At 41.2% G+C, this 24,503-nt stretch overlaps 2 protein-coding genes across 6 annotated transcripts in view; both read left to right on the plus strand.

The window, feature by feature from the left end:
- The window catches only part of LIMCH1 (LIM and calponin homology domains 1), a 180,441-nt gene that overhangs the window by 147,100 nt on the left and 8,838 nt on the right, over nt 1-24,503 (plus strand). For 4 of the 5 annotated variants that reach the window (XM_061471599.1, XM_061471618.1, XM_061471636.1 and 1 more), the window contains 12 exons: nt 6,875-6,968; nt 9,366-9,538; nt 10,212-10,317; nt 12,553-12,581; nt 13,591-13,674; nt 15,289-15,381; nt 16,332-16,436; nt 17,783-17,919; nt 18,730-18,851; nt 20,636-20,759; nt 22,113-22,199; nt 24,199-24,307. In XM_061471599.1, coding sequence (XP_061327583.1) covers nt 6,875-6,968; nt 9,366-9,538; nt 10,212-10,317; nt 12,553-12,581; nt 13,591-13,674; nt 15,289-15,381; nt 16,332-16,436; nt 17,783-17,919; nt 18,730-18,851; nt 20,636-20,759; nt 22,113-22,199; nt 24,199-24,307 — 1,263 coding nt within the window. The remainder of the gene's footprint in view (nt 1-6,874; nt 6,969-9,365; nt 9,539-10,211; nt 10,318-12,552; nt 12,582-13,590; nt 13,675-15,288; nt 15,382-16,331; nt 16,437-17,782; nt 17,920-18,729; nt 18,852-20,635; nt 20,760-22,112; nt 22,200-24,198; nt 24,308-24,503) is intronic. The other variant, XM_061471607.1, reaches the window with a different exon arrangement.
- Nucleotides 9,915-24,503, plus strand: part of TMEM33 (transmembrane protein 33) — a 129,909-nt gene continuing 115,320 nt past the window's right edge. The window contains exon 1 of the mRNA XM_061471671.1: nt 9,915-9,918. The gene's annotated coding sequence lies outside the window, so the exon portion shown is untranslated. The remainder of the gene's footprint in view (nt 9,919-24,503) is intronic.

Consider the following 24,503-nt stretch of genomic DNA (forward strand, 5'->3'; position numbering starts at 1 on the left):
AAACTTTTACAAATTGAGCGTGTTTTCAAAGCCTTTTCTAAACTTGCTTTCATTGCCTTTATTTGTGTACTGTCCTTTATTGATACAGTTCTTGTTAGCTATGTCCTTCACAGGCTTTGAATAAGATTCATAAGCACTAGCTCCTCTGCCTGTCAAGAGAAGCTGTTCATAGGGATTTTTTTCTCTCTAGTTGCTCCAAGATTTGTTTTGGTTTTGTATTTTATTCATTTATTTTTTGCCCAGACTCTCTTTTGTGAAGTATATATTCCTTTCCATATATACATTACCTTTGGCCCTCCTGTCCTCCCCTTATGACTCTCTTCCTGTTCTTTGCATTCTCTGTCCTCCTCCTCCATCCTTCTTACAGCTGCTCCCCTCCTGTTTCAGTTCAGTTGTCAAATAGACTAGCCCTGTCTTCTCTCCGCCTGGCAGGCTTCCCTTTGAAGCTCTGTAGCCCTGCTCTAAATCTGTCCAGCTGGCCTCAGCCATTGTCTGCAATACGGGAAGATGCTGTGCAACTGTACTTCAACAGCTCTTTTGGCCTGAAGTTTGGAAAATAGTTTAGTCAAGTTGCACCACTTAAAACACGGATATGATTGAGGTTTTTGCGGAGCTAGAGAAGTGCAGGCATCTTTTCATATGGGTGAGGCCTCAGTGTCAGTTGTCCTTTTGACAGAGAAGAACCCCATGTGTATGTGAATCAAATAATGATTGGCAATCAGAGACTGATTGGGAAACATATGTAACTCCTGCCTAAATCTACTATGAAATGAATATAAGAAGCTGCAGCAGGTGGGAAGGATGGTAAAGAAAACTAATATCAAGAAACTGTACTTTTGTCTGTAGTGTAGAGTACTTAGATTTTGGTGAGGGATTGATAAGAGACTTTTACTCAAAGTAGCTTATGAAATTTTGCCTATGATTTTAGGCTAGAAAAGAAAAAAATGGCCTGTAAGGAGGATGAAAATATCCCACTGGTGTTTGTGGAGGGCAGCAGTAGGGAAAGCACACCTCTCTTACTGCAGCTGAAAGAACTGGACAAAGGCCCAAATCAGTCAGTGGCCACAGCAGCAATGACATGAGAATCATCTCCTCACCCAGGTCCTACCTGTCAGCCATTAGGTCATGTTTTCTTTCCATTCTACAGAACAGTGATGCACATTACAAATGCTGAGAAGTTGTATCTTTGAATCAGAAGCTGGCAAAGTAAATGTTTTGTTTTAAACCAATATTTGTGCAGATTTTAGTGTTGGGTGATTAATTTGTCAGTAACATCATTTTATTTTAACCAGTCTTTGTATGAGCATTTAGAAATTATTAGAATCATAGACTCAACTAGGTTGGAAAAGACCTTTAAGATCAAGTCCAACCATTACCCAGAACTGCCAAGACCACCACTAAAGCGTATCACTGAGGGCCTCATCTACGCAGTTTTTTAACACTTCCAGGGACAGTGATTCCACTGCTTTCCTGGGAAGCCTGTTCCAATACATGCTTCCCTTCTCTGTGAAGAAATTTTTCCTAACATCCAGTCTAAACCTTGGCTTGTTATTATTGGCTTGCTGTGGCTCTAATTATAGCTTTGCTCTGATTAAAAAAAAAATAGATAGCAACTTTAAAAAGACCAGGGTGAGGTGGTGATAGTGGGGAGAGATTTAGGCTTTGTTTTAATTTTTCACTAGCTAGCTTAAACTTGTCCATTTCTACTCACAGCCTGCTTGGCTCAAAATAAACCTGTTTTCTATATCCAAGTAACACTTTGCTTCATCTTCAAAAATCCACTGATTGAACTGAGATTAAAGTATAAGCTTTCTTGTGGTTGAGGATTGTTGGCCAAGCTACAGGAGAGCAGAGTTGAAACGCTGATTTGTACATATCTGGTAGGACAAGTCTTTGTTCTTTGATTCATTACAAGAAACACTTGTAGAGTGTGTATGTCTGTTCCAGATTGACAGCTTTGCCTTGAACCACACATGGGAGGTTCAAGGAGGGCTGGAGTTCCATAAGGGAAAAAGGTCTAGGATAAGAAATGAGAGCAGCAAAACTTCAAACCATCTAGAGGGGAGGGAACCCTGCTCAGGATTTGGTTATGAACCTAGCATCTGTGCCTCCCATCCTCCAGACACACATGCACTTTTCAGTAGCTGTGAGTGACAGGATCTTATTTTACAACCCAATTGAGCAGTAATAACTCTAAAAAAAATGACTAACAGGAATACTTAACACTTTCTTGCAGCACTTTCAAGGCTTCTCTGTCAATTACAGATCCACCCTGATCTTTGGTTGTAATAGCTGGCCCAAGTATACCATTATATAGCTGCCAGATGAGGCAGGTGACTTAATGTGTCAGAGCAGTGTTCTGGCATAGCACGCAAGGCACTTAGCTGTAGCAGCCCAAAGTCATGACACCATTAGCACTTACAGCAATAGAAAATGCTAGCTTTGATGAGGAAATCATTATAGGAAAATTTTCAAGTCAATGATACATGCAGAATTTCAATCACAGAAGTTTGAAAGATGTGTCAGGCAATTTCTACATGCAGCTATTGATACTGTAAGCAATTTCATTCCTGAGTAATTTCACAGAATTCAGATTGTAGTTCTAACCTGATTCTTCCTAATATCTCTGCATTCTCGCTGGTTCCAGACAGCTTGTTTTGTCATGTTTTCATAGAAAATACAGTAACGATATTTCACATGCTTTTGTGTACAAGTAGTGTTAACTGAACTACATTTTGATTTAATTTACAATAAGGGTTAATAAAGTTGTACTGTTACTTCTTTTTGAGTTTGAATTCTTGTAGTAGTAGTGATGTTTGGTGTTTAAGAGTTCTTAGTTACTGTATTTTTAGGTATTTATAAGGGTGTAAAGTTCTGCCACAGCAATAGGCAGCATGGCTATTTCTGGCCTGTATGGTCTTAAAGAAAATACTTGGGCTGATATCCCAGTGTATCAGACAGAAATCCTGTCTACTACAAACCAAACTAATACTATACAGCAGTCAGCCATGCTTGTGTCTGTTAAATGGATACCTTGGTTAGCACAAGAGAGGTGTTGCTTTGTCCTCTTTTTGTGGTTTAAGCACCAAACCCAGGGCACCTCTGTTACTGATGTGCTCATAACTGCAGCTGCAGTCTACAGTCGCAATATTTAATTTTCCATCATGGACTAAGGCTTCTAAATCCTAAATGGAGAAGCTCGCTTTAACTGATGGGTGGCTAGATGCATGGGGTAATAAAAACACCAATCCAAGTAGACAGCATTCTTCAGTTTCAAGGAGTTAATGGGACAGAGTCTTCACACCAGCCTGGATCTGGGGACTGAGAAAACCCCAGCCCCCATGCAGCAAGTTTTTTCCTATGTCCCTTGATGGCTTCATTGCTTGTGGATGAGCAGGTGTTGTGTGACCTTCCCTTGTAGGCACCTACAGCAGAGCCAGCATATGGAGTGGCTTTGTGATCCTGCAGAATGATGCATCTGTTCACACAAACACGTGTGGCTGCAGCCGGGTGCTGCCAAGAGGCTGCATGGGTCCTTCATCCCAAAATATGAGAGCTCCTCTGAAACACCTCGGGAACGGCACTCACTGAGTTGTTCAGTTTTCAAATGTTCATGTCAAAATATGATCCTTTTAGGTACAATGAGATGTTTGTATGCCTTCTTTGTGTTCAGTGATAACATCATCATTTGATGACAAAATATTTATGAAGTGAATGATGATAGTCTGCGGTTGAAAGACATTTTATCAGCAGTATCAGTATGAGAATTTTCTGAAGTGTGTCATATACATCTGGATAAAGCACTGGATAATATTTCATTTCTTAGTGTTATAAATAGATATAGTGGGAATGAGAGAGTTCCCCAGTGAAGTAGGCTTAATTTTTTATAAATTACTTACTAATCAGTTTTATATTTTTAGCTGTATGTCACTAGCATTAAATTGCTCAGCAAAGGGAGGAGGAAGAGTCAAGTCTTGTGAGCAGGAACAGAACTTGTGCAGCATGCTATTGCAAAATTCCATTTTCTGCAGCAAGCAGTAGCTTGCTCTTTTTTTTTACTCCTTTTTGAAATAATTTCTATAAATAACATCTGCTTCTGGTTCAACCTCCTGGATGTAGGTTATTGGTAGATTTACCTATCACACTTGTGCAGGATAGCGATGTGATGCAGCACCATGTGTAGGTTCCTGAGGTAACTCTAGACCCAGAGGTGATAGAAGTGCATCATGTTTGTGGATTTGCTGAGCCTCTTAAACCCTCTGAGGGGCCAAGTGTGGCTGTGCTCCTTCCTCAGCTCCAGCTGCCACTGGCATCTGACTTCCCTGGGTGCAGGTAACACTGTTAAACACTTTTTGTATTGTACCCAGTTTATTACTGTTTATAGTTTTAAAGACTCTGAAATTAAAGCTGATTTTTTTTCTCTTTTTTTTTAATCCTTTTTTTTTCTTAAAAACAAAATCTTTTTTTTTCTCTTAAAAAAAAAAAAAAATCTGTTTGGAAAGTTGCTTTTTGAGAGTGGAGGGTGGATTCCATTGCTTTACCAAAAATAACAGCAATATGAACATGCATAATAGAAATTGGAAAGAGTTACGCTTTGGAGCAGTGGGTAGAGTTGTTGAGTAGGTGTCTCTTGCTTTTCCAGTTAAAATCTACCTTGCTTAGGGCAAACTCTGAGCTCTCGATACTAGCCATTTGTTTAGGTTTAATGGAGGTTTGTAGGTTGTGGAATGACAGAATAATTCAGGTTATAGGTCTCCAGCTGAGCCTCTTCTCAAACAGGATCAGACATGAGGTCAGACTGGGTTGTTACAGGCTTGATCATTCGAGTCTTGAACACCTCCAGCAGCCTGTTACCCTGCCCTTACTGGCCTCCTGGAAAACAGAAATACTTAGTTCTTCACTGAGCAAGGTTGGGAAGGGTTTCCAGTAGCTTTTCCCCTGGCTGCTGTTGTGTTGGAGCCAGAACTGAGGCTGAAGGAGGAATTTTGTTTAGTTGCAGAGTACTTCTGTGGGGGCTTCCAGTGAGAAAGCTCTCACTGAAACAGGCTGGTATCGAGATGGGCTGGGAAGGGCAAGGTGGGTTATACAGGAGAAAAGAGCCACAGACTGCCAAGAGGCAAATCTCTGGGGCACAGGACTCACAGTCTCTGGAACATTTCTCTGGGGCCTATTCTTCAGCCTGAGTCTCATCTCCAGTTATCATTCCTCTCTGGGGCATGTGACACATGGTAGGGATGCTTCATGCCTTGTTTGCTCTTGGTATAGGCATGCTTACAGGTGGACGTGGTGGAGAGGAAGTCCTCAGCCTTTCCATGCTGCCTTTTTGGAGCACGTATTTCACTGTCTGCCTTGCCCACCTTGAGATACGCTTTTAGGCAGGCACGGGGGTTGTCCGTGTGCCTTGCATGGGGCAAAGGTGAGGGTGGGCAGAGGTGAGGGTGCAGTGGGAAGCTCCAGACAGTAGGAGGATGGCGGGCAGCCAGCCCCAGCAACAGAGGAGACGCACTGCCACCTGTAGAGCCTCACGGCTGTCATCTGGCGCCTGTCCCGCTGCAAGGTGGCGGCGCTGACCTAGGCAGGGCTCCTTCTGTTGCCGGCACTGCTCACTGCCCGCTGGGCGGGTCACAGCCCCTGGCCACAGCCCCACATCAGTCCACACCAGTGCATCTTCCCAGACATGTCCCCTGACCCTCTCCAGAGCATGCCTCCCTCCAGAGAGGAGAGGCAGGGATTCCTGAGCTCTGCCAAGAGCAAAGCTCTTTGGAGCCAAAGTGTGTCCACGGGCATTGTTGTCCTGTTGGTACTGCCAGCAGACATCCACACTGACTGAGCTGTGACAGCCCGGGTCTGCTTCTCCTGGGGCACGAGTAGATGAGGGACTGTAGGCTCATGTGGGTCTGCAGGGATGGGAAATAAGATCCATGCAGAAGGTGGAGGTCTGAATCCGGCTCCCAGAAAAGAGGCAATTTCATCAGGTTTCCTCCCTTGCAGCTGTTAATAAGGTGCAGAGGTGGGAGGAGGACAGGAAAGCGAGTCTGCAATAGACTGCTTCTGAAATAGGTTACTTTTGATTTCTAAAAGTAGTTTGGTTTTTTTTGTTTTCCTTTGTTGACTGTGCTGTTTTCTAGATCTCTCGTGCATTAGCAGCACTGTGCCGTTGCTGATGGCTTTGCTGCAGATTTTTCTTGATTTGCCTGCTGGGAAAACGGATGTATGGTGGAAGCTGCTAAATAGATCAGCTGAAGTGCTACTCTTGTTTTGACAGTGTGGTTTTAGCTCTGCAACGGCCTTGTCCTGGGTCAGGAAGCTGGCTTTTCAAAGGCATTTGGATTATTGGCTCGATATGGTCTCACCATATTTTTTCAGTCCTCTCTTAATAGTATTTCAAGTATCTCATTACCTTTAATACTCACTCTTGCTTTTCCCTTCAGATAACAGATTGTTTAGACAACCATGAAGTAAAGGAAATATTTAATTACTTTGCCACTTTTCAAACTCTAGTACGTACTATGTATTCACTAAGGCATACATTTTTGTTTCATTCTGGAAGAGGAAATTAGGGGTGAAATGTATGCTTATCGCCAGCTAACACAATCCAAGATATCCTACAATTTTAAAAGCCTGTAGGAGCTATTCCAAACCAACCATATTAATGGATGCTGATGAACGGTTTGAAAAGCAGATTAAAGCCCAGTGATTCAGCACCCAAGCAGCACATACTGCTCCAAAACGTGCTTCCCAGCTCCCTGCTGAGCTCTAAACCAGTCTGGCTCAAATACATTACAAAGAAGCAGCAAGTACTGCCTTGAGGAATTAACACTTACTTTTATTTCCAGTGTACTCACTAATGTTTCTACTGTACTGTTCTCCACAGTCCTCCCCGGTGGAAGCAGCCCCAGTTGCCAGCCAGCAGGTTGAGGCCAGCCCTGGAAGTGCAGGACCCGGGAGCCTGGCATGCCCATCCCCAGGTACATGATAGCTGCTGCCCTTGCACCTGCCCTTGCCCACTAATGGGGCTGGGGTCAGGCCCACCCCGTGGCACAGTCTGATAAGCGCATCTGCAGCAGCACCAAGAGTGTTTATTAGAAAATGCAGAAGTTGTCAGAAATCTCAACATAAGAAATAAATTTTTTATTGTAAGAGCGATCGTTCACTGCAACAACCTCCTGAGGGACCTGGTAGAGTCCCCATGGATGGAGGTTTTCAAGGTGCAACTGAATAGGGCGCTAAGCAGTCTCATCTAGGCTCCCTTTCCCATGAAAGTTGGGACTGGGTGACCTTTCAAGGTTCCTTCCAGCTTGGACTGCTGTGTCATTCCAGGGCTGAAATAACACACCTCATTGCACATTGTCTGGGACACGAGTTGTCTGCTTTGCTGTTTGTGTGACCGAAAAGCTGGTGCCACAGCGTGCTGTAACCAGAAAGCAGTCATGGCAGAAACTATCAGTCAGTAATAGCTTCTGTTTAACACTTCCCCCCTCTTCCCCCGAGACAGTGAGAAATGTAGAAGGAGAATAAGAAGAGGCATTTCAATACTCAGAGGGGCTTTAAATGGACAGTATTGAGCACACTCCTGATTTTCTGCTTTAAAGCCTTTATGCATGACTACTAATCTGGTGAAAGGCATTTGCTGGTAAAATTTGAAGCTGTTTTCCTCAAAAGAGTTTGTCTGAAACACTACCCTTGAGTAGGCATTTATCTACCCCCTGCTATCATACTAAGTTCATGGTCTTTTTTTGTTTTTCATTTTTTAAAATGAATCTATCAAAGTTCAGCTGGTATGGGTGAGTAAGTAGTACTACTTGAAGTAGGTATTTAAATGAGATGTCTGGCTGTAATTGATACATAAGCATAATGCTCCTATTTGTTGAGATTAAATATGACTTAAACAATTGAGCTTTGCCTTCAAACATCAATAGGGTACCATTCCCCCCAGATCAGAAGGATATCCAGCCTTCTCTTGATGTGCTGTAAACACTGAAGGGCTCTTAGTAAGGGCTCATTAGCTGACTTAATTACTTTGGCTCATAGATGCCAAAACACAGAGGTTAACAATCTTGAATTGCACCTGGCAGGTAATGTAGAAGCTGCAATCTTGTGGTGAACCAACCAAATTCTCCTCTCAAGAGACAGCAGTGATGAGCTGGTGATATGTGTCTACAGATCACAAAACTGCCTTGTGTCAGGTTCCGCACCTGTGAGAAATGCTAAATATTGAGTATTGGTAGTAAAGTTTAATACTGGCTGGCAAGGAAAACTGAGATAGAACTGCAAAAATTGAAATGGTAAAGGAACATGGGTTTTCATTATGTCTGCTTTGGAGAGATAGATATGGTCCAAACTGCGACCTTCTTGTAGAATAAGCATTCTCCTCTGTTGCTCAGTAAAAGCCAGATACTACCATTATTGGTGTGGGAACTGCTCCAAAGCAGTGTGCATCTGCCCAGCAGCAGGAGCAGCTCTTGTCTCTGCTTGTGTGCAAGTTCTTAGTGACACCTTGGGCTACATCTCTTTCTCAGCTCACTCTCCCAGCCTGTCAAAGAGGTACATTCAGAAGCTGCCACTGCTGCCATGGTTAGAGAGGAGACAGGATCTGAAGCTGAAATTCTGCTGTAGGAGGTTAGAAAGATGCCTGGGTTCTTGCGCACTGCCTGGGATGCTGGCAGCTGCTCTGCTTCCAGTGGTGGTACCAGCTGACAGTAGTTGGTTTAGCTGTCACAGTCCTCATCTGTAGGCCAGTGTGCTCCTGGTCCCTTCTCCTGCAAACCAGCATCAACTTGTTGGGTTTTTTTAAGAACTGAATGACAACTAGATTATTCCAAGTTTACTCCAGTCCAAGGCTTCCTGTTAGCAGTTTGTTGTCTGACGCTTGACGGGTTTAGTGGAAATAGGCAAACTGAAATATCCTCCAGTGCTGACAAGTGAGACCATGCTAACTGTGGTATAGCTACTTGTCTGGGTAGCATCTTAGGATAGGATTCATCACACAACTTCAGTAAAGAGATCTCTACTTTGATAGGCACATTTTAGGTTACAGCTCATCTCAGCCAAAGAGGACTGTCTGAAATAGATTGCATGACTCTTCCCCAAGAAAAGCCTCTCTGTTGACCGTGAAGGATGTCCCATGATACCCAAGTCAAGTGTAAGCACCTAGGTTTTGTCAGGTGAATTTCACTTTTACAGTCTTGTCTGCTCTGAGAGATTAATTTTGCTTGTGTCAAAGAAAGAAGATTATTTTTTCAAAGCGTTCAGTAAATGGGCTCACAGTATATCCAGTGAGAAATCGGATTGTAAGAAATATGTCTACATTTTATTTGGAAAAATATCTTAGCCTCACAATATTATCTCTTGAATGTGTGGATTAGTTTCAGATCAAAAGGAATTCAAGTCAACTGCAGCTTGTGCCAGCCCTGTTGTGAAGAGATTAGAATTTCTTCCCAGTCCTCTCCCTTCAGAGGAATCTGCTTCAAGTGAGGAAAATGTGAAGAAACCTGAAATGGAGCAGCAGAAGGAAGCAGAGCTCCCTGCTACACCAGAGGTATGTGTGGTCAAGAAAGAGAAGCAGTGGAAAACAAAACAAAACCAGACAAACAACAACAACAAAAAAAAGGAAGTTCTCAAACAGAAATATTTATTGTGCAGGTTGGTATTTTTCTGTATATAATGTCACTTCAGGAGTTCATTCAAAACAATCTGCCAGGGTATGATCCTGGAGGATAGTTTCTGTGCCAAATTCTGTAGTCATCAGAAAGTTCCCCCTCCAAAGGAACTCCCCAGCTTGTAGCATTTGAACCTGTAAACTGACAGAAGAAACGAGAATTTGACCTGCAAACCGCAGTCCCACCACGTGTCAGGGAGGGCAGAGTATCCAGAAGGTATAGACAGTGGAGCTTACCCTCTTAGTCCTTTGGAGGTGCTAAAGAAGTGCAGGCTGTGGCAGAGGTAGCAAATGGCCACAACCATGCCCCTCTGTCAGGTGAATTAGATGTTGGTCCTGGTTTAGAATTGACTTTGGTGTGCAGGGCAATGTGAATGTCAACAACAGGCAGCTATCGATTGTTTCCAGGACTTCTGTAATGCAACAACATGTTGTAATTCTTGAGAAATAAGCTTCATCTTTTGATAATGTTGATTCAGAAAACAAGAAGAAAGGTATTAAATTGAAACTGCTGATTTTTAATGCTGTTTTCTGCTCCCAAATATCTGAACAGGTGATGAAACCAAAAGCGCTGGAACAAGAAGGGAGTGTAGTACTGCCATTTTTAAAGAAACTACCCGAGACCAGCCAAGTTACTCTGCAGAATTCTGGTCTACAAGGTGAGCAAAAAGCAGTTGAAGGACTCAGCTGGACAGTAACTATATACATGCATGTAGTGTTCAGGGAGAAGTGCCTAATCAATGACCCAGAGGGTTTTGGAGCTGAAATGTTATTTTCTAGTTGCATCTGACTGATATGGGTAGTATGGCCTCAGTAATGCAAACAACTCTTCTGGCTGTTCCCCTTAAACACAACAGCAGAATAGTGACACAGCAGAGGGGAGGAGGGGGACCCCTATTTTATATTTACCTGGCCTAACAGTAAAAGCTGTGTCATGTCAATGAGTATTACATTTTATTAGTACTGCTGCTCATAGATGAAAAAGGCTTTGAAATTGGTTTATGTCATAATAAAAATATATGGAGATAAATTCTGCACTCAACTGTTTATGTGGAGCTCCTTTCCATAGATAAACAATACACATATCTGTCCACATCCCTGAATTTGGCCTGTGCCCATCACAAGTTCTTGTAAAGCAGAATTTCTTTTTTGCCTTCAGGACAAACCTTTGCTTGAGACTGATAACGTTTAGTAATTCGATTTTATATTTATTTTAGAGATGCATATATGTAGGTATTATGAAAGAAAGAGAAAAATCATCTGAAGTTTTCTTCCCCCACAGGATTTTTTAGGTTGATAGTTCATGTATAGGTTATATGCTGATTATCCTGGTGTTTTCAAGATTGAAACTACTGAAGGTGATCCACTGTGGAAAAAAGAATTGTCTGAAAAGAAACAAAAGTCTCACTTGTTTTAAGTAGGGAAGTGCTTCCTAAACAAGCTTGAAGAGCAATATCATCTTAGGCAGGAATCAATCCAAACATCAAGAGATTACAGGTCTCTTGCCTGATTTTCAGTGATGCTGCAACCCTTGGCTGCTCTCTAGTGTTCACAGCACATACAGAGCTGAAAATATCACAAACCCCTTTAAAATTTGTATCTGCAGTAGGAATGAATGTGAGTACCATGAAAAGACTTGAAGGGGTGGCTGCCCTTTAACTAGCATTAGTGTGCTAGAGCTCTCATATAAGGTTAGGTGCCACGTTACAGAAGTGGCACTTAAATACAGGCAATCTGTGTGATCTGCAGCTCTGTTGTAAACCAGCTGTGATGGGCCAAAGTGATTGTAGTCAAAATCATAGAATCACAGAACAGTTTGGGTTGGAGAGGACCTTATGATCATCCAGTTCCAACCCCCCTGCCATGGGCAGGGACATCTTCTACAAGACCAGGTTGCCCAAGGCCCCATCCATCCTGCCCTCTCCAGCATCCTTGTAGGCCCCCTTCAGATGCTGGAAGGCTGCTATGAGGTCTCCACGCAGCTTCTCTTCTCCATGCTCAACAGCCCCAGTTTCTTCAGCCTCTTGTGGCTGAGGTGGGGCTAAGAGTCCGTCATTGCCTTTTGACCACACTGTGTTTCTTGTTTTGTCCCGGTGCCGTTGCCTGCAGAGCCACCCCGCGGGGCCATGGTTCCACTTAGGGTTCGCAACAACTGGCGGCGCTCACAGTTTTTCTCACAGTCAGGTAAATGTGGCGCTAAGACCAGCTTGAGCCCTTCTGCTGCCTCCAGCCATAGGTGTCTTCGGACGTGGGGCTGGGGTGAAAGCTGGTGATCATGGGGACTTCTACCTCTTGCTTTCGTAGAAAGTATCTATTCCTGCTGCACAGTTGACAAAGAGCTGTTGGGCTGCACATTGTTGTGATGCTCTGGTTTCAGGCACCCAAATGAAATCACTTGTTATAAATAACTTTTCCTTAATTTCTTTAAATCAGCCTAATTTTCAGATATTTGGATAGAAAATGGCAATGGTTCTTTTTGTAACTGTGGCTCTTGAATAGTGTAGTCCCATCCTTTTAGCTTTGCTATGCTTTTTCCCTCCTTGCACTGAATCAAGAAGGGAAAAGTAGATCAAGGTAGGTAACACTCAGTGTCCAAACACTGCTAACATCTGTGGCCAGAAGTAGATGGCATTAGCTAGTAGTAGAGTAGAACCTGATGTTAGCATTGTGCTCCTCTAAATCCAGATAAAAAGTAGTTTTGTGGGTGATGGGTGTAATCTCTTTTTCTAGTTGATTTGCTTGTGATTCATCCTTGCATTTCGTTGTGAGAGCAAATAGGAAACTAACATGAAGCTCTTTTTATACAGATACAATGTAGTTTTAAATTCAGGCTAAGCGTATTTTGCTACGTTAAATTTAACCTTTCCTCTTTCTATTTTGTTTTGTTTTAATAGCTGATTCTGAGAGTGGTGACAAATCAAATGTGAGTACATTTTTTGCATCATTGTTTAGTTTAGAGATATGTGTTTAGCAAAAGTAAATTTTTTATATAAAATGTCTTGTGAAATCCCCAAATCAGAATGATAATTTATTTTTTTCTCATGGAAATGAGAGGTTAAAAGTACAACCCAAATCAAGACATGATCTGAATCTGGAATTTGTGCGTTCTCCTCTTATACGGAGAGAGTGGTAGCTGTACAGTGCTTGGTTGCTGGAGCCACTAAAGCTTCGTAATCTCAAAACAATATGTAATGCTAAATTATCTATTCTGTTTTAAATGCATAGAAATTAGAGGACACCACAATTCTACTGTTGTCTCAATGAAAAAAATCCTCACCACAAATGCTACTCTGAAGTATGCAGTATTTCATATTCTATTTGTCACATAAAAATAGACATCATCTCTTCCTATTAGATTTAAATACAGCTCTTTAGTGGAAAGGGATATGACATCAAGTGTCTAAAATTGCACTTGATTATAAGAAATTTAAACGCGTAGCATGCAATGAGACCCTTAGTGAAGCCTGAGATTTTGTTTCATTATAGATAAAAATTTAAAACAAAGCTGTAGGCTCTTGTGCTGGCAGCCATATGAAATACGAGAATAATTTTTACAGTCACACATTGCTTTGCATGTTGTGCAGATTAGATAGACTCAAAATAGGTATTTTCTTTAAATTTCAGTATCTGCGGGAATCTCTGTTAAGAACCGCTTAGAGCTTTCTTTCAGATCTTTTTTCCCCTCCAGTTGGAAGTTTCTCAAGCCTTTCTTTGCAAACCAAATTATTATTTTATCTTCTGGATACCTGTGGGCAATCCCAAGTGTCAGTGACACTAAGAATATTTTCTACTAACTGAGAGAACCATTATGTAGTTCTCAGTTTCCCATTCTAACATCATTGCCAGGGGTAGGCAGGGGAAGTGCAGCTTTCTCTGGTAGCCTTGTGAAATGCAGTGTCAAAGTCTAATGGCTTGTGTTTTCTCCACTCAAGCGTTTAAACTTTTGGTCCTGGGATCCAGAAGAAGAGCGAAAGCGCCAGGAAAGGTGGCAGCATGAGCAAGAACGTTTGCTTCAGGTAGGAAAGAAACTCCATATATTCCACCGTGTGGTTCAGCGGCTGAACTGTGCTTTTGGGCAAAAGTTGGGAAATTCATGTCATGTTTTCCACATCCTCTGTGGAAATTGAACAAATTTTGTGGCAGATGAGTGATAAAATGAGCATACACACATGTTATCTGTGGCTTGGACACTCTTAGGTCTCCCTTTCCCACTCCATGGAAAGACCAAAAGGACTTTAGTTCTGCATTTCAGCATGGAGTTACATCAAATGTTGATCTCAACTATATTTAAAGTATATTGAGCATAGACTGCAAGACTCTACATTAATTTGAAGCCTCTTTCTCAAGACTGACAATTTCCTGACCCTGACACCTATGCAACTCATCTTTAAAATGATGGTCTTCATAGATTGTTGTAGACTTCTGTTTTGTTCACAGGTCCTTCTTGGGAAACACCAAGCTAAATTCAGATGCGAAGGGTTTGAGTTGTTTTTGTGAGGGGGGGAAGCCTCCTCAAAACAAATGCTGGTTTTGCCTAGTGGTAGAGTAAGCTGTAAGAGCTCTGGCTTTGTGTCCTAGTTGGAAGAAATGCAGCGGCCCCAAGAACTTGAATTTCTCTGCTGGCCAGTAGTGTCTTTTGAAACTGTGATTAGGTTTGGTCCCAAGTAAATCATATCTTTCCTCCACGTAACAGAAGAGCAAACAACTGTCAAATGATGGAGGATATAAAATGGTGTCTTTTATCTTTTAAGAATTACTGTGTGTGTCTCTACTGCTTTCCTGAGATTATTTGTTTTTAGCTAATATGGTTGTTTTCTCTTAAAATGGTGTAAAATTCACTTCATGATTTTTTTGGTACATGTGGGTGTTCTCTCAATAGTAAATGCATCTCCTCTGGATTAGGCAGAAGTGGTTTCTAATTTGAACAGAAGTTGGAACTGGTGTAAAAGGGATATGGAAGTCACCGTTCTTCCCCATATTCAAACCAGTTCTGTCAAACAATTTTAAAGATGTCTTTGGCATAATTTTTTCCTAGAAAACTGTGTGAAAAGAATTCTCAGGAAATAATTCCATCAAGGAGAAAAACAAGCTACTTGGGTATTTTTAAGCTTACCCTCTTCAGACCTTTACACACTATTCATTTATCTTCTAAACTTGCACGGGTGTTCATCATTCATGAAATTGTACTGGTATCGCTCTTAAATTAGTACCAGTATCTGCAAAATCTGCTTGTTTATATGCTACTTTGCTGAAGTTTTTAGTGTAAAATCCATGCCTACGTGTTTTGGGGAGTGTGATGGCTTTTTGGAACTCTTAATACTCTTAATTCAATAAGGAATTATTGAAATTGTTGAGCATAAATTCCATATCTGACCAAGGACTTAAGACTTCTAACAAATTAAACTTCTTCTGATATGTTAAAAGCTCCTTGTGGTTTGAAGCTAGAAACAAGTGGGGAGAGGAGGAAAAGAAGGTTTTTTTGACTCCCATGGATGTATCAATTTTTATCTCCCTATTTCCTTCTATTTCTGATTAAACTACTCTTAGTTTCATTTTCACTGCAGAGTACTACAGAATTTACTCCTAATACAGAACGGTATGAATTTATCTTTATTTGTATCCTCTTACAGGAGAAGTATCAGAAAGAGCAGGACAAGCTGAAAGAGGAATGGGAAAAGGCCCAGAGAGAAGTGGAAGAGGAGGAGCGTAGATACTATGAGGAGGTATAAGGCTCAAAGGAGGAGGTTGTTTATTGATTTATTTTGTACTTAAATGCATCCACTTACATAACTAAAAGAATCCCATAGCTAGATTTATTAATGAAAAGCCTTCTTAAGGCTGAATTCTCAGGATTGTTTCTCTTAAACACTACCATAGGTGCTGAGGGAAAATACTTAAATATTTAGACAGGTATCCTCAGAACCTCCGCAAAGGTGGAGGTGTGTAATTGCTATGCAAGTCTGGGTGAGTCAGTATGGTTGTGTCTAGGCATGCTCAGACTTCCCTCCAGAGACAGAGCTGTGTGCATTCTGGCATAGCCTGGATTTGGTGGGACTCCAGATGAAATTGTTGTCTGCCTTGGGCTTGATCATATAGATATTTTGTAAACTGAACCTGGTTTTTACAAGAAAAAAAAAATCCACATAGAATGTTCAAAGGTTGCAGTTCTAGAATATTAACAATATAGAAGATAGTGGGATTCTTCTGTTGTATGTGGGTCATTGTTTCAGAAAACTGGACAATATTAATGTTTTCAGTTTGACCAGTTGTGCATTGTGTGAATTGATGTCTTATCATCTGTGTTTGAGGGCTATATTGTGATCTGAACAAGAAAACTTTTTCAGCTTTCAGAATGAGCTTATCATGTACCAAGTGTAATTTTGTACTTTTGTATGAAATCTTGTAGGCTGCTGTTATGAGAAACAGTGGTGCCATCCCAAGTGGAACAGTCTTTCCAGTTTTGGACATCCCATCTCAAAGATGGTAATGGTGAAAGGAAGGAGAGTGCAAAACCTTGAAGCAAATTAAAAATTGACATGTATTCTTGGCCCCACAGGTCCTTACCTAGCCATCTAAAGATTGCACATAGCCAAACTGTATGCTTCTACTTCTCAAGCTCATAGTTGATATTCTGTATTTTTAACCCCACTCTCTCCTGATGCTCTTTTTTTAGGAACGTAAGATAATTGAGGACACTGTAGTTCCATTCATTGTTTCTTCAAACTCTGCTGATCTCCTCTCCTCTTCTTCCTCTGCTACTGAAGGAAACAAGACACTGGTGAGTTTCTCATGGAGTAGTAGGACAATAAAGACTAAGCCATCTTTAGTGCAAAGTTTTATTCTTCACTGACGACTAACAAAGTCTGTGAACAGCAACAATATTCCCTGGATCTCTTCCATAACTAATGATACCTTGGAGTGCTATAGCTTGTATGTTTTCACAACCAAAGAGCCATACTACTAAGCAAACTGCAACCATCCCATTCTATACTAGAGCAAAGGGTGATACTTTCTCTCTTTGCAGCTGATTCTGTTCTTTAACTGGTGCTGTGAAAAACTGTTTCTGTTTGGTTTAACTACCTTCTCAAAGCCAATAAAATCTGAAGGGAGCTCCCTGCATCCAAAATCTTAAGTGTAAGAGATGAGACTGAATCCTGCCTCCCCACTTTTCCTCCTCTCTCTCACCATCCCTCCTAGAAAGCAGCAAAACAGAGGGATGTTCACGCTCTGATTATTTTATTTACTTATGCAGCACAAAATATTTGACTCAATGCATCTAGCATCTAATTAAAGAAGTGTTCAACAGAGATCAGAGAATGACACCCCAGGTGAGATCAGTACAGTAAATGTGGGATTCCCAGACATGATTTTATCCTGCCTAGGGCACCCACACCCAAGAAGTCATCTACCTTTCTCCATTCCACTTCAGGATTAGGAGTAACGTACCATCTGGTTATCCTCTCACCCCTCCTGCCCCCTCTCATCACACATTCCTGTGCAGGGACATCAGCCATGACCCATTTTCCACATGGCTGTGTGGCAGTAGCTTCCTGGGTGGAGATGATTATGCCACATTCAGGGCAGTGCCTGCACCCAAAAGTGAAGGATCTCATGTTGTGCCTTTCTCAAGATCCACCAGTCAGGTATGACGCACTGCAGTACCATTACGGAAGCAGTACTATCATTGTCATTTGAGGATGCTCAGTGCATGCAAGTAATACTTCGCCCCCCCAGGCAAAGGTTACAAGCTGAGGTCCCTCACAAAGTCCTCCCAAGTCCAATGGAAGACTGTCAAGACTCTCAAAGTCATTCAAGGATTTCTGCCAAAACTATGTAGGGAAGTTTTATTTTGTCATCCTGAACACCATTCATAACTGATCCGTCCCTAACTTTTTTCTTTAATACTTAGTTTAGTCCAATTAGCTGATTGTTTCAGTTAAGTCATTGTTAAATCCTAAGTTAGCCTTACTACCATCAAATGTTTCCACTGTATAATGTGAGATGTTCTTTATGATAATAAGGTGTGTCAACACAATATATGTGGGGACAGCCCATACTTTTCCCATGTGGGTACTGATGCCAAATTTAAGTGAAGCTGCTTGTTCCCTCCCCTTTGTCTTCTAGAACTCAGCTGATTCAAACAACTCTCCAGAGGAAGGCAAACAAAAAGAAGCTACGAGACAGAAAAAGCTGCTCTGGGAGCAGGACGGTATGCCATCTCTGAAAAGCAAGGAAAATGAACTCTGGCAAGAAAAGAGGAGGTATGGATCAAGCCTAAGTATTTCTTAGCCTGTGAAGCTTTGTGTTCATATATAGACTTCTGAGATGTCACATCTGCCTACGATTGGTGCTGGAGCATCAGCATCTGGTGGCCTGGTGATAGATGTAATATGTCCCCTTCAATATTGACTTGGTGCAGGCTTCTGCATATTTGCAATGTGCAGAGCTAATTGAGCACATCAGAAGGCTTGCGTTTCGAGTATATGGCTTTGCCAAGAGGCTGTCATATCAACCAGATCAGAGCTTAGACAGACGTGTCTGTATGTCACTGTGTGGTGTCTTGTGTACAAGGTTCACAAGTAATTTGGAGCAATAAGGTAGGTGCAGTAGGTGCTTTCATTGAGAGTTTGTCGGAGATTGCCTGGCTGTCTCAGAAGTGCTGTACCCAAACTTGCCAGACAGTGTTCAAAGTCCTGGTCTTTGCCTGACTGCTAATAGCAACTTTCGCAAAGATGAGAATCATAGAATCAGAGAAGCATCTGATGATGATGAACACTGCATAAAGAACACTGAGAAAAGCTGTTTCTCTGGCAAAGAAGCCATTTTCCACAAATCCAGAATGATCTTTAGAACGTCTCAAGTGTATAAGGCAAGAAGGAAGACTTGGCATATGTGGAGACAAACTCGTTAATTCATTACATCTGGCCTTACACTTTGTCATTGCCGACACAACAACAAAAATCTTTTTGCAAAATATAGACTGATATTCAAAAGTCTAATTCTGACATTATATAGTAGGTGGATCTTTTTCCTGTCTTTATTTGTACAATGTGGCTTATTTTTATTGGCAGTGGAAATAAAGTGCTCACAGGACACCCAGAGACGGGTATCTTGAAAGGAGGCGAACAGGAGCACCAGGTGCTGGTGACGGAGCACAGCTCACCTGCGAGGCTGAATCTGCCATTGACTCAAGGTGAGCATCGATAGTTTTCATATGTATGTGTTCTTTTCCACAGAGAAATCTTGCAGAAATCTAACTCACAGTATTTTGGAAGTTGACAGGACATGTATATCTTAAAAATTTGAATGTCTCAGACTCAAAAGGTATTTTCTGTTAGCAAAGATAAATATGTTAAGGTGAAATTTAAAACCTCGTTTTCATCAGAGATGGGTGTTTCAGTGACATGTGGGAATATCATTTATAGGCCCACATGTTCACAGTAAACATAGTTATTTTCCATCTTTCACACAATCTTATATAGATACAGGATTTATCTTGGGACAGCATATTTCCAACATTTATTTTGTGTTTTGATAGCTAATTAGATTCTTTATGTCTATTTCAGTCCAGTGAAAATTACTACCTGTGATGTGTAAACTTTTCAAGCTAAGCCTAAAATGACACCTGTCTCAATTTTGTCATTAGAATATCTAATGACATTTAAAAGTAACAGATTTTTTTTAAGTTTCTGTAAGTATTGATGTTTTTTGAATTAGGGAGTTTCCCCAAAGCATTGCTGTCAACAGGGTCACCCTAAAAAAAGGCAAATTCATTCATTTAACATCGTTATCTAATGTAAGTGAACAGTGGAAAGTAAGTAGGACTGAAACAGAAAGCAGATGTAGATTTTGAAATCTAATTTTCGTTTTCATGCTAGCGTAAAAATTGATGATTTAAAAATTGAAACGTCTATGGATAAAAAAGCTTCCAGTGTTGTTACTTGTTCCAGATGCATACCCAGTTTAGCATTAGCAGGTTTGCTTTCCCTGTCTTGATTTTATAGTATTCTAAGTGCTTTGATAAAAGTTGCTTAAATGAAAAGAAGCAGAAGATACTGCCCAGCAATCCATCCTTGTGGATTTGTAGTAGAAATTAAGCAAACTTAAACAAAAAAGTTTTGTCAGTTTGTAACTACTTCTGCTAATCAGGGGTTTTCTAGGTTCTCCTCAACAACATAGTCCCCTACAAGTATTCTGACAGCTCCTTTCTAGCCCATTACAGCATCACATCCTTGCTCTCTCCTTAAGTCCTTAAATAGTCAGGACTACAGTTTGTCTTGATATCAAAAATAGGTAACAGGCCCTTCATAGGCCCCAGTAAAGTTTTTCTACTCTAAATCAGCTGGTTAGTGCACAGCAGGGTGAAGGTCCTCCCCAGCCTGTGAGCCACAGAATTCATCTGAAAGCATCCAGGTGGTGTGCTCTGTCCCAAAGATGGGATGGTTGGCTGCCTGGGCATCACACAGATTATTGCGTACTGCTGGGAGCCTATTATTGTCACTGAGCCTTGCACAACCATCTGAAACGCAGAAGGAAATTGCAAGGGAATTGCTGTTTGTCAGTAGGCTCAGGGACAGTAGTGACTACACCATGTTCATCTTAATTCTTGCTACTGATAAGTTTAGATTCTCAGGCATCACTGAACTTTCAGTCTCTCCGGTGTTTCCTTCCTACAACAGAAATACTTTATTTTCCCAAGTGCTATTCGTGGACAGCTGTTTAACCTCTCCTTTTCCCCCTTCAGAAACTGAGATTCAGCAGAAGGGTAGGTCATGTTTTGAAGGTGTGGTGCAAGGGGATGCTGTTTCATAGAGGTTTTCTGGAGCAGCAGAGCCTGTCTCTGAGTTTATGTAGGGTTTCTGAGAATTTATTTGTAAGTAACAGTATATCTCTTGTCTCCTTTGTGGTGTGATGTCTGTAAGTATTGAGAAAAGTATATAGTCTCAAGTATTGAGATTTCCCCACCTCCCATTGTAGATAACTCCTGGAATCAGCAGTTGCTGACAAAGCAGTCCCCGCATCACGCAGAGGACATTCGGCAGAGACCATTCTTGGGCCAGAGCGCAGGACAACAGCCAAGCTCTGCAGGGGAAACGAGGAGGTGAGAACGTAAAATAAAGGTTGTTGCAGAGACTGAGATGTTCTACCTGCTCTGTGCTTCCTTATATTCCAGCTCAACATTCTTTATCAGTTAATTTTCCTGGGTAGTCCTGCAGTGTGAAGACAATTTTGATTCCTGGCTTTCCCACCAAGACTGCTAATGCTTAGCTGCTTTGTTCCTCATTACAGGTACCCCAGTAACTGGTTTCCTGAGGGACCACAACCCATGCTTGCTATTCTCTGCTTTCTTTCTCCTTAGCTCTTTAAACAGTCATCTCCATAACTGTTTGTGTTATTCATTTGTTTTAAGTGCCCAAGACAAACTTTTACAGCTAGGAAGTGGCTAAATATCAGTGTGGGAATGTCACATGAAGTCTGCCTCTTTGAAGTCAGTATCCAAGAGCTTCATTCCCCAGCTTCCAAACACACACTGATTGATGTTTTCTAGTTCTTTAAGAAGAAGATGCATAGAGAGGAATATTTTCTTTCTACTGCAAATTTTGGTGAGGATCTTTTCTTCTCTGATGCTCTGCCTTGTGGTTTTCAGTAAACATTACTGAAAGGTAACATCAGTTCTTTCAGTAAACAATGTTTTTGCTTGCCTAATGTTTGCAGAAAGTATATCTACGTAGTGAGAAAGGAGCATCTGTTTTCTCTAGGATATATATGAACACAGTCTGCAAAATGTGTTACCTCTGTGAAGCTTGTATCCAGTCAAAACTAATGTAGCTTGAGATTTGATTACCTATTTCTCGTAACAAACTGCGTGTTTGAGAAAATTGTTATTTAATCTGTAAACAGCTTTAAGCAGTGAGATGTTTAACCAATCCCATGATTTCTGATAACAAAAAATATGCATAGTTTTCTCAACAAATTCTTGCAGGGTAAAATGCATGCAAATAGTAATAAACTACTTTTCGGTGCTCATAGCTTCCTTTTTACTCACGAAAGGGCACAGATCTTCCACCAACAAACCTTCATCTGCTCTACCAGTGTGCTTCTGAGCACATCCCCTGGCCAACAGAAAGTGCAAGGTGTGCCTTGGCTTAACCCTCCTTCACCATGCTGGTAGCTATGTTGTGTTGATAGGTGGGTAGGAGTCTGCACATGGCTGATTACCTTGTGAGTTACCCAACTGAGCAATAGCAAGCAGACCAAGACTCAGAACCAGAAAATATGTGCTGTTTTTCATTGTATCAAGATAGCAATGCACAGCAAATATATACCTTCTTTTCCTCAGATAAAATCTTTAGAGCTGGGAATCCTGAAACCCACTGTCTAGAATTTCTTCACGCAAAACTTGGTTTTAATTGTTTGGTGGTTGTAGTAATGCATCTTCTCTCCTGTATTTTAGGGTAGGCTATCCTGAGAACTTCCGATCTGGGCCACAATCTCCCTCCTCTCCTGCTGCTCTGAGTCAGTCACCCAACAGGTACAAAAGGTCAATAAGGAATTTTGCAGTCTGAATACATCTTGTAGTCACTGCCGAACTGCAGCAGTGTAAATCACATTAGTATTATGTGGATGCACTATTAATTCTTTTAAATGCTGCAATTCATAACTGTCCATGGGATAAACATGTAGCTCCCTCTCCTGTATTTCTTGCTGCCTCAGCAATATTGTTATGTTTTCAAATAACACAGTTCAGAAAGCAGCTGTAGGAATCTGCTTGATCATTGAAATTTCAACGTAATTGAAATGGGATAATATAAGCCCCAGTCAAAGTAAGCAGTTAAGCATGAGTTCAGAGCACTTGAGCCAAAGGATGTTGTCTTCATTGTAAATAGTCACATGCTTAGGATTAAAGTATGTTCTAGACATTGTCATATTTCAACACTTGCTGATTTAGAAAGAAATCCTTTCCTTAATTTCCAAAGTTAAAATACATTTTGCATTTTTTGCTGTTTTTTTAATTTGCCTACATTCATCCTAATCTCCTCTTAGAGATTTGATTCTCTCAAGCAACGAGCTGTGCAGCTTTCAGTGAGATATGAGTACCAATTCTAAATAAACGTTAACTGTAGCCTGATTGACTCACTGACAGTTTGGGGTATATTAACTTCAGCTGGCTTATTAAATAAAGTAATACAACACAGGAAATGTAGCAATTTTTTGTTTTCTATTTAAGTAACATTTCTCCTCACATTTCATGTCAAAGCCCTCCTTCTGATGCCATGACATGGAGCTATTGGGATTTTTTTATGTGAACTATTTCTTCTGTTTTGATGATTGTAGCTGCAGGTTTGGTGGGATTTCAGATCATTTTTAGCTACATGTAGCTAGTTGTGGTAGCTGCTTCATATTATTTAGCAGCTATATTCTGATGTAAGACCCTTTCCCAAGATCTTTTCCTGAAATGAATTTTAGTTTTGGAAGCAGTGGAGGGATGTAATTCATTGTTCCACCACAACTTCAGAAAACTTCTCTAAAAAATTTCCCAAAGCACTTTTTTCTTTCATTTGACACTAACTTCTTATAATAACTCCAATAGTGGAGAAGAAGTGAAAACAAAGGTAGATTTAAGTAATGCAGAGGGTTTCAGCCCTGGCTGAAAAAAGCATGGATGACACATAATCATAAGGTATCCCTTTGGGCTCAGGTTCATCTCACTAGGCAAACATCAGTTCTGGCAGGCTGGCAGACAGGTGGAAAGGGAAGAGCGTGAAACACAGAAGCATACAGCTGCACTGCTATTAAAACCATTATGAAGAAGGGTACCAGTTATTCCTGAGGCCCTGATCTCTCATGCAGCTGTCATTAAACAGCTGATTTACTAGAAATGTCTAGACAGGACTGAAGCTTAAGGAGAGAGTTAAAGCATTTTTGCATTGCAGATGGAGGTGTAATTTCAGCTTTACTCTAAGTAGTTGTAACACTGACAAGCATGTAGCTGCAGCAGCATAGAATAAAATCAGGTAGCAAGAGGCTGGTGCCTGGTCTGTGCTACTGCAGTGATTCTGCTACTGTTGACTTCACCAGTTTGTTTGGGTGCGAGAGCAGCCTCCCTGCCTTCTGGCTGAAGTAAGCAAACCCATCTACAAACAAACTGAAAAAATTCCAGGCTGAAAGTCTGACTCGGTTAATTTGTGTGAATATCTGCTTTGATTGCTGTGACATTGACTAGGTCTACGCACTCCACGGGCATGGTTCCAGGCCTCTGTTCAGAGGCTTGCATCCCCTTGATCTAGCACAGCAAGCTGGGAGGGAAATGGGTCTGAGCTGCTGTGCATTCAAGCATTTTAAGACCTCTGCTTGCTAGTCTGCAAGGCAGATACGCAGGCTGATTCAGCACCACGGCTGAAGGGTCAACGTGTATTTATGTGAAACCCCCCAGTGCTCCTTCCTGTCATCCTCTTTCTCTACATAACCTGTGCAAACATTTGTCTACATTTTAGCAGCAGTTTCTGTTCTGTTTTCTTAAAGTCGTGTTTGTTTCCTAGGTCTGTCAGTGGAAAGAAGCTTTGTTCTACCTGTGGGCTTCCTCTTGGAAAAGGAGCTGCCATGATTATTGAAACACTTGGTCTTTATTTCCATATTCAGTGCTTCAGGGTATGTCTCTTGCTTGTTTTATTAAGAAAAATCTCAAGTCATGCACAGTGTGAAGAGACAGTATATTCAGGGATGCAGATGTGAAATGGAAAATGAGAGGACCAAAGGATTTGCTTGTTTGTTATGTGTGTTTGCGTGTGTGTTTGTTTGTAGAGAAGTGGAAGTAATGCAGCTAATGTGTTATTATGCTGTCAGA

Source organism: Pezoporus flaviventris, unplaced genomic scaffold, assembly GCF_033815535.1.
Source record: "Pezoporus flaviventris isolate CSIRO_AGI_PZ_B2104156 unplaced genomic scaffold, CSIRO_AGI_Pfla_v1 ptg000002l, whole genome shotgun sequence".
In the NCBI taxonomy this organism is placed as follows: Eukaryota; Metazoa; Chordata; class Aves; order Psittaciformes; family Psittacidae; genus Pezoporus; species Pezoporus flaviventris.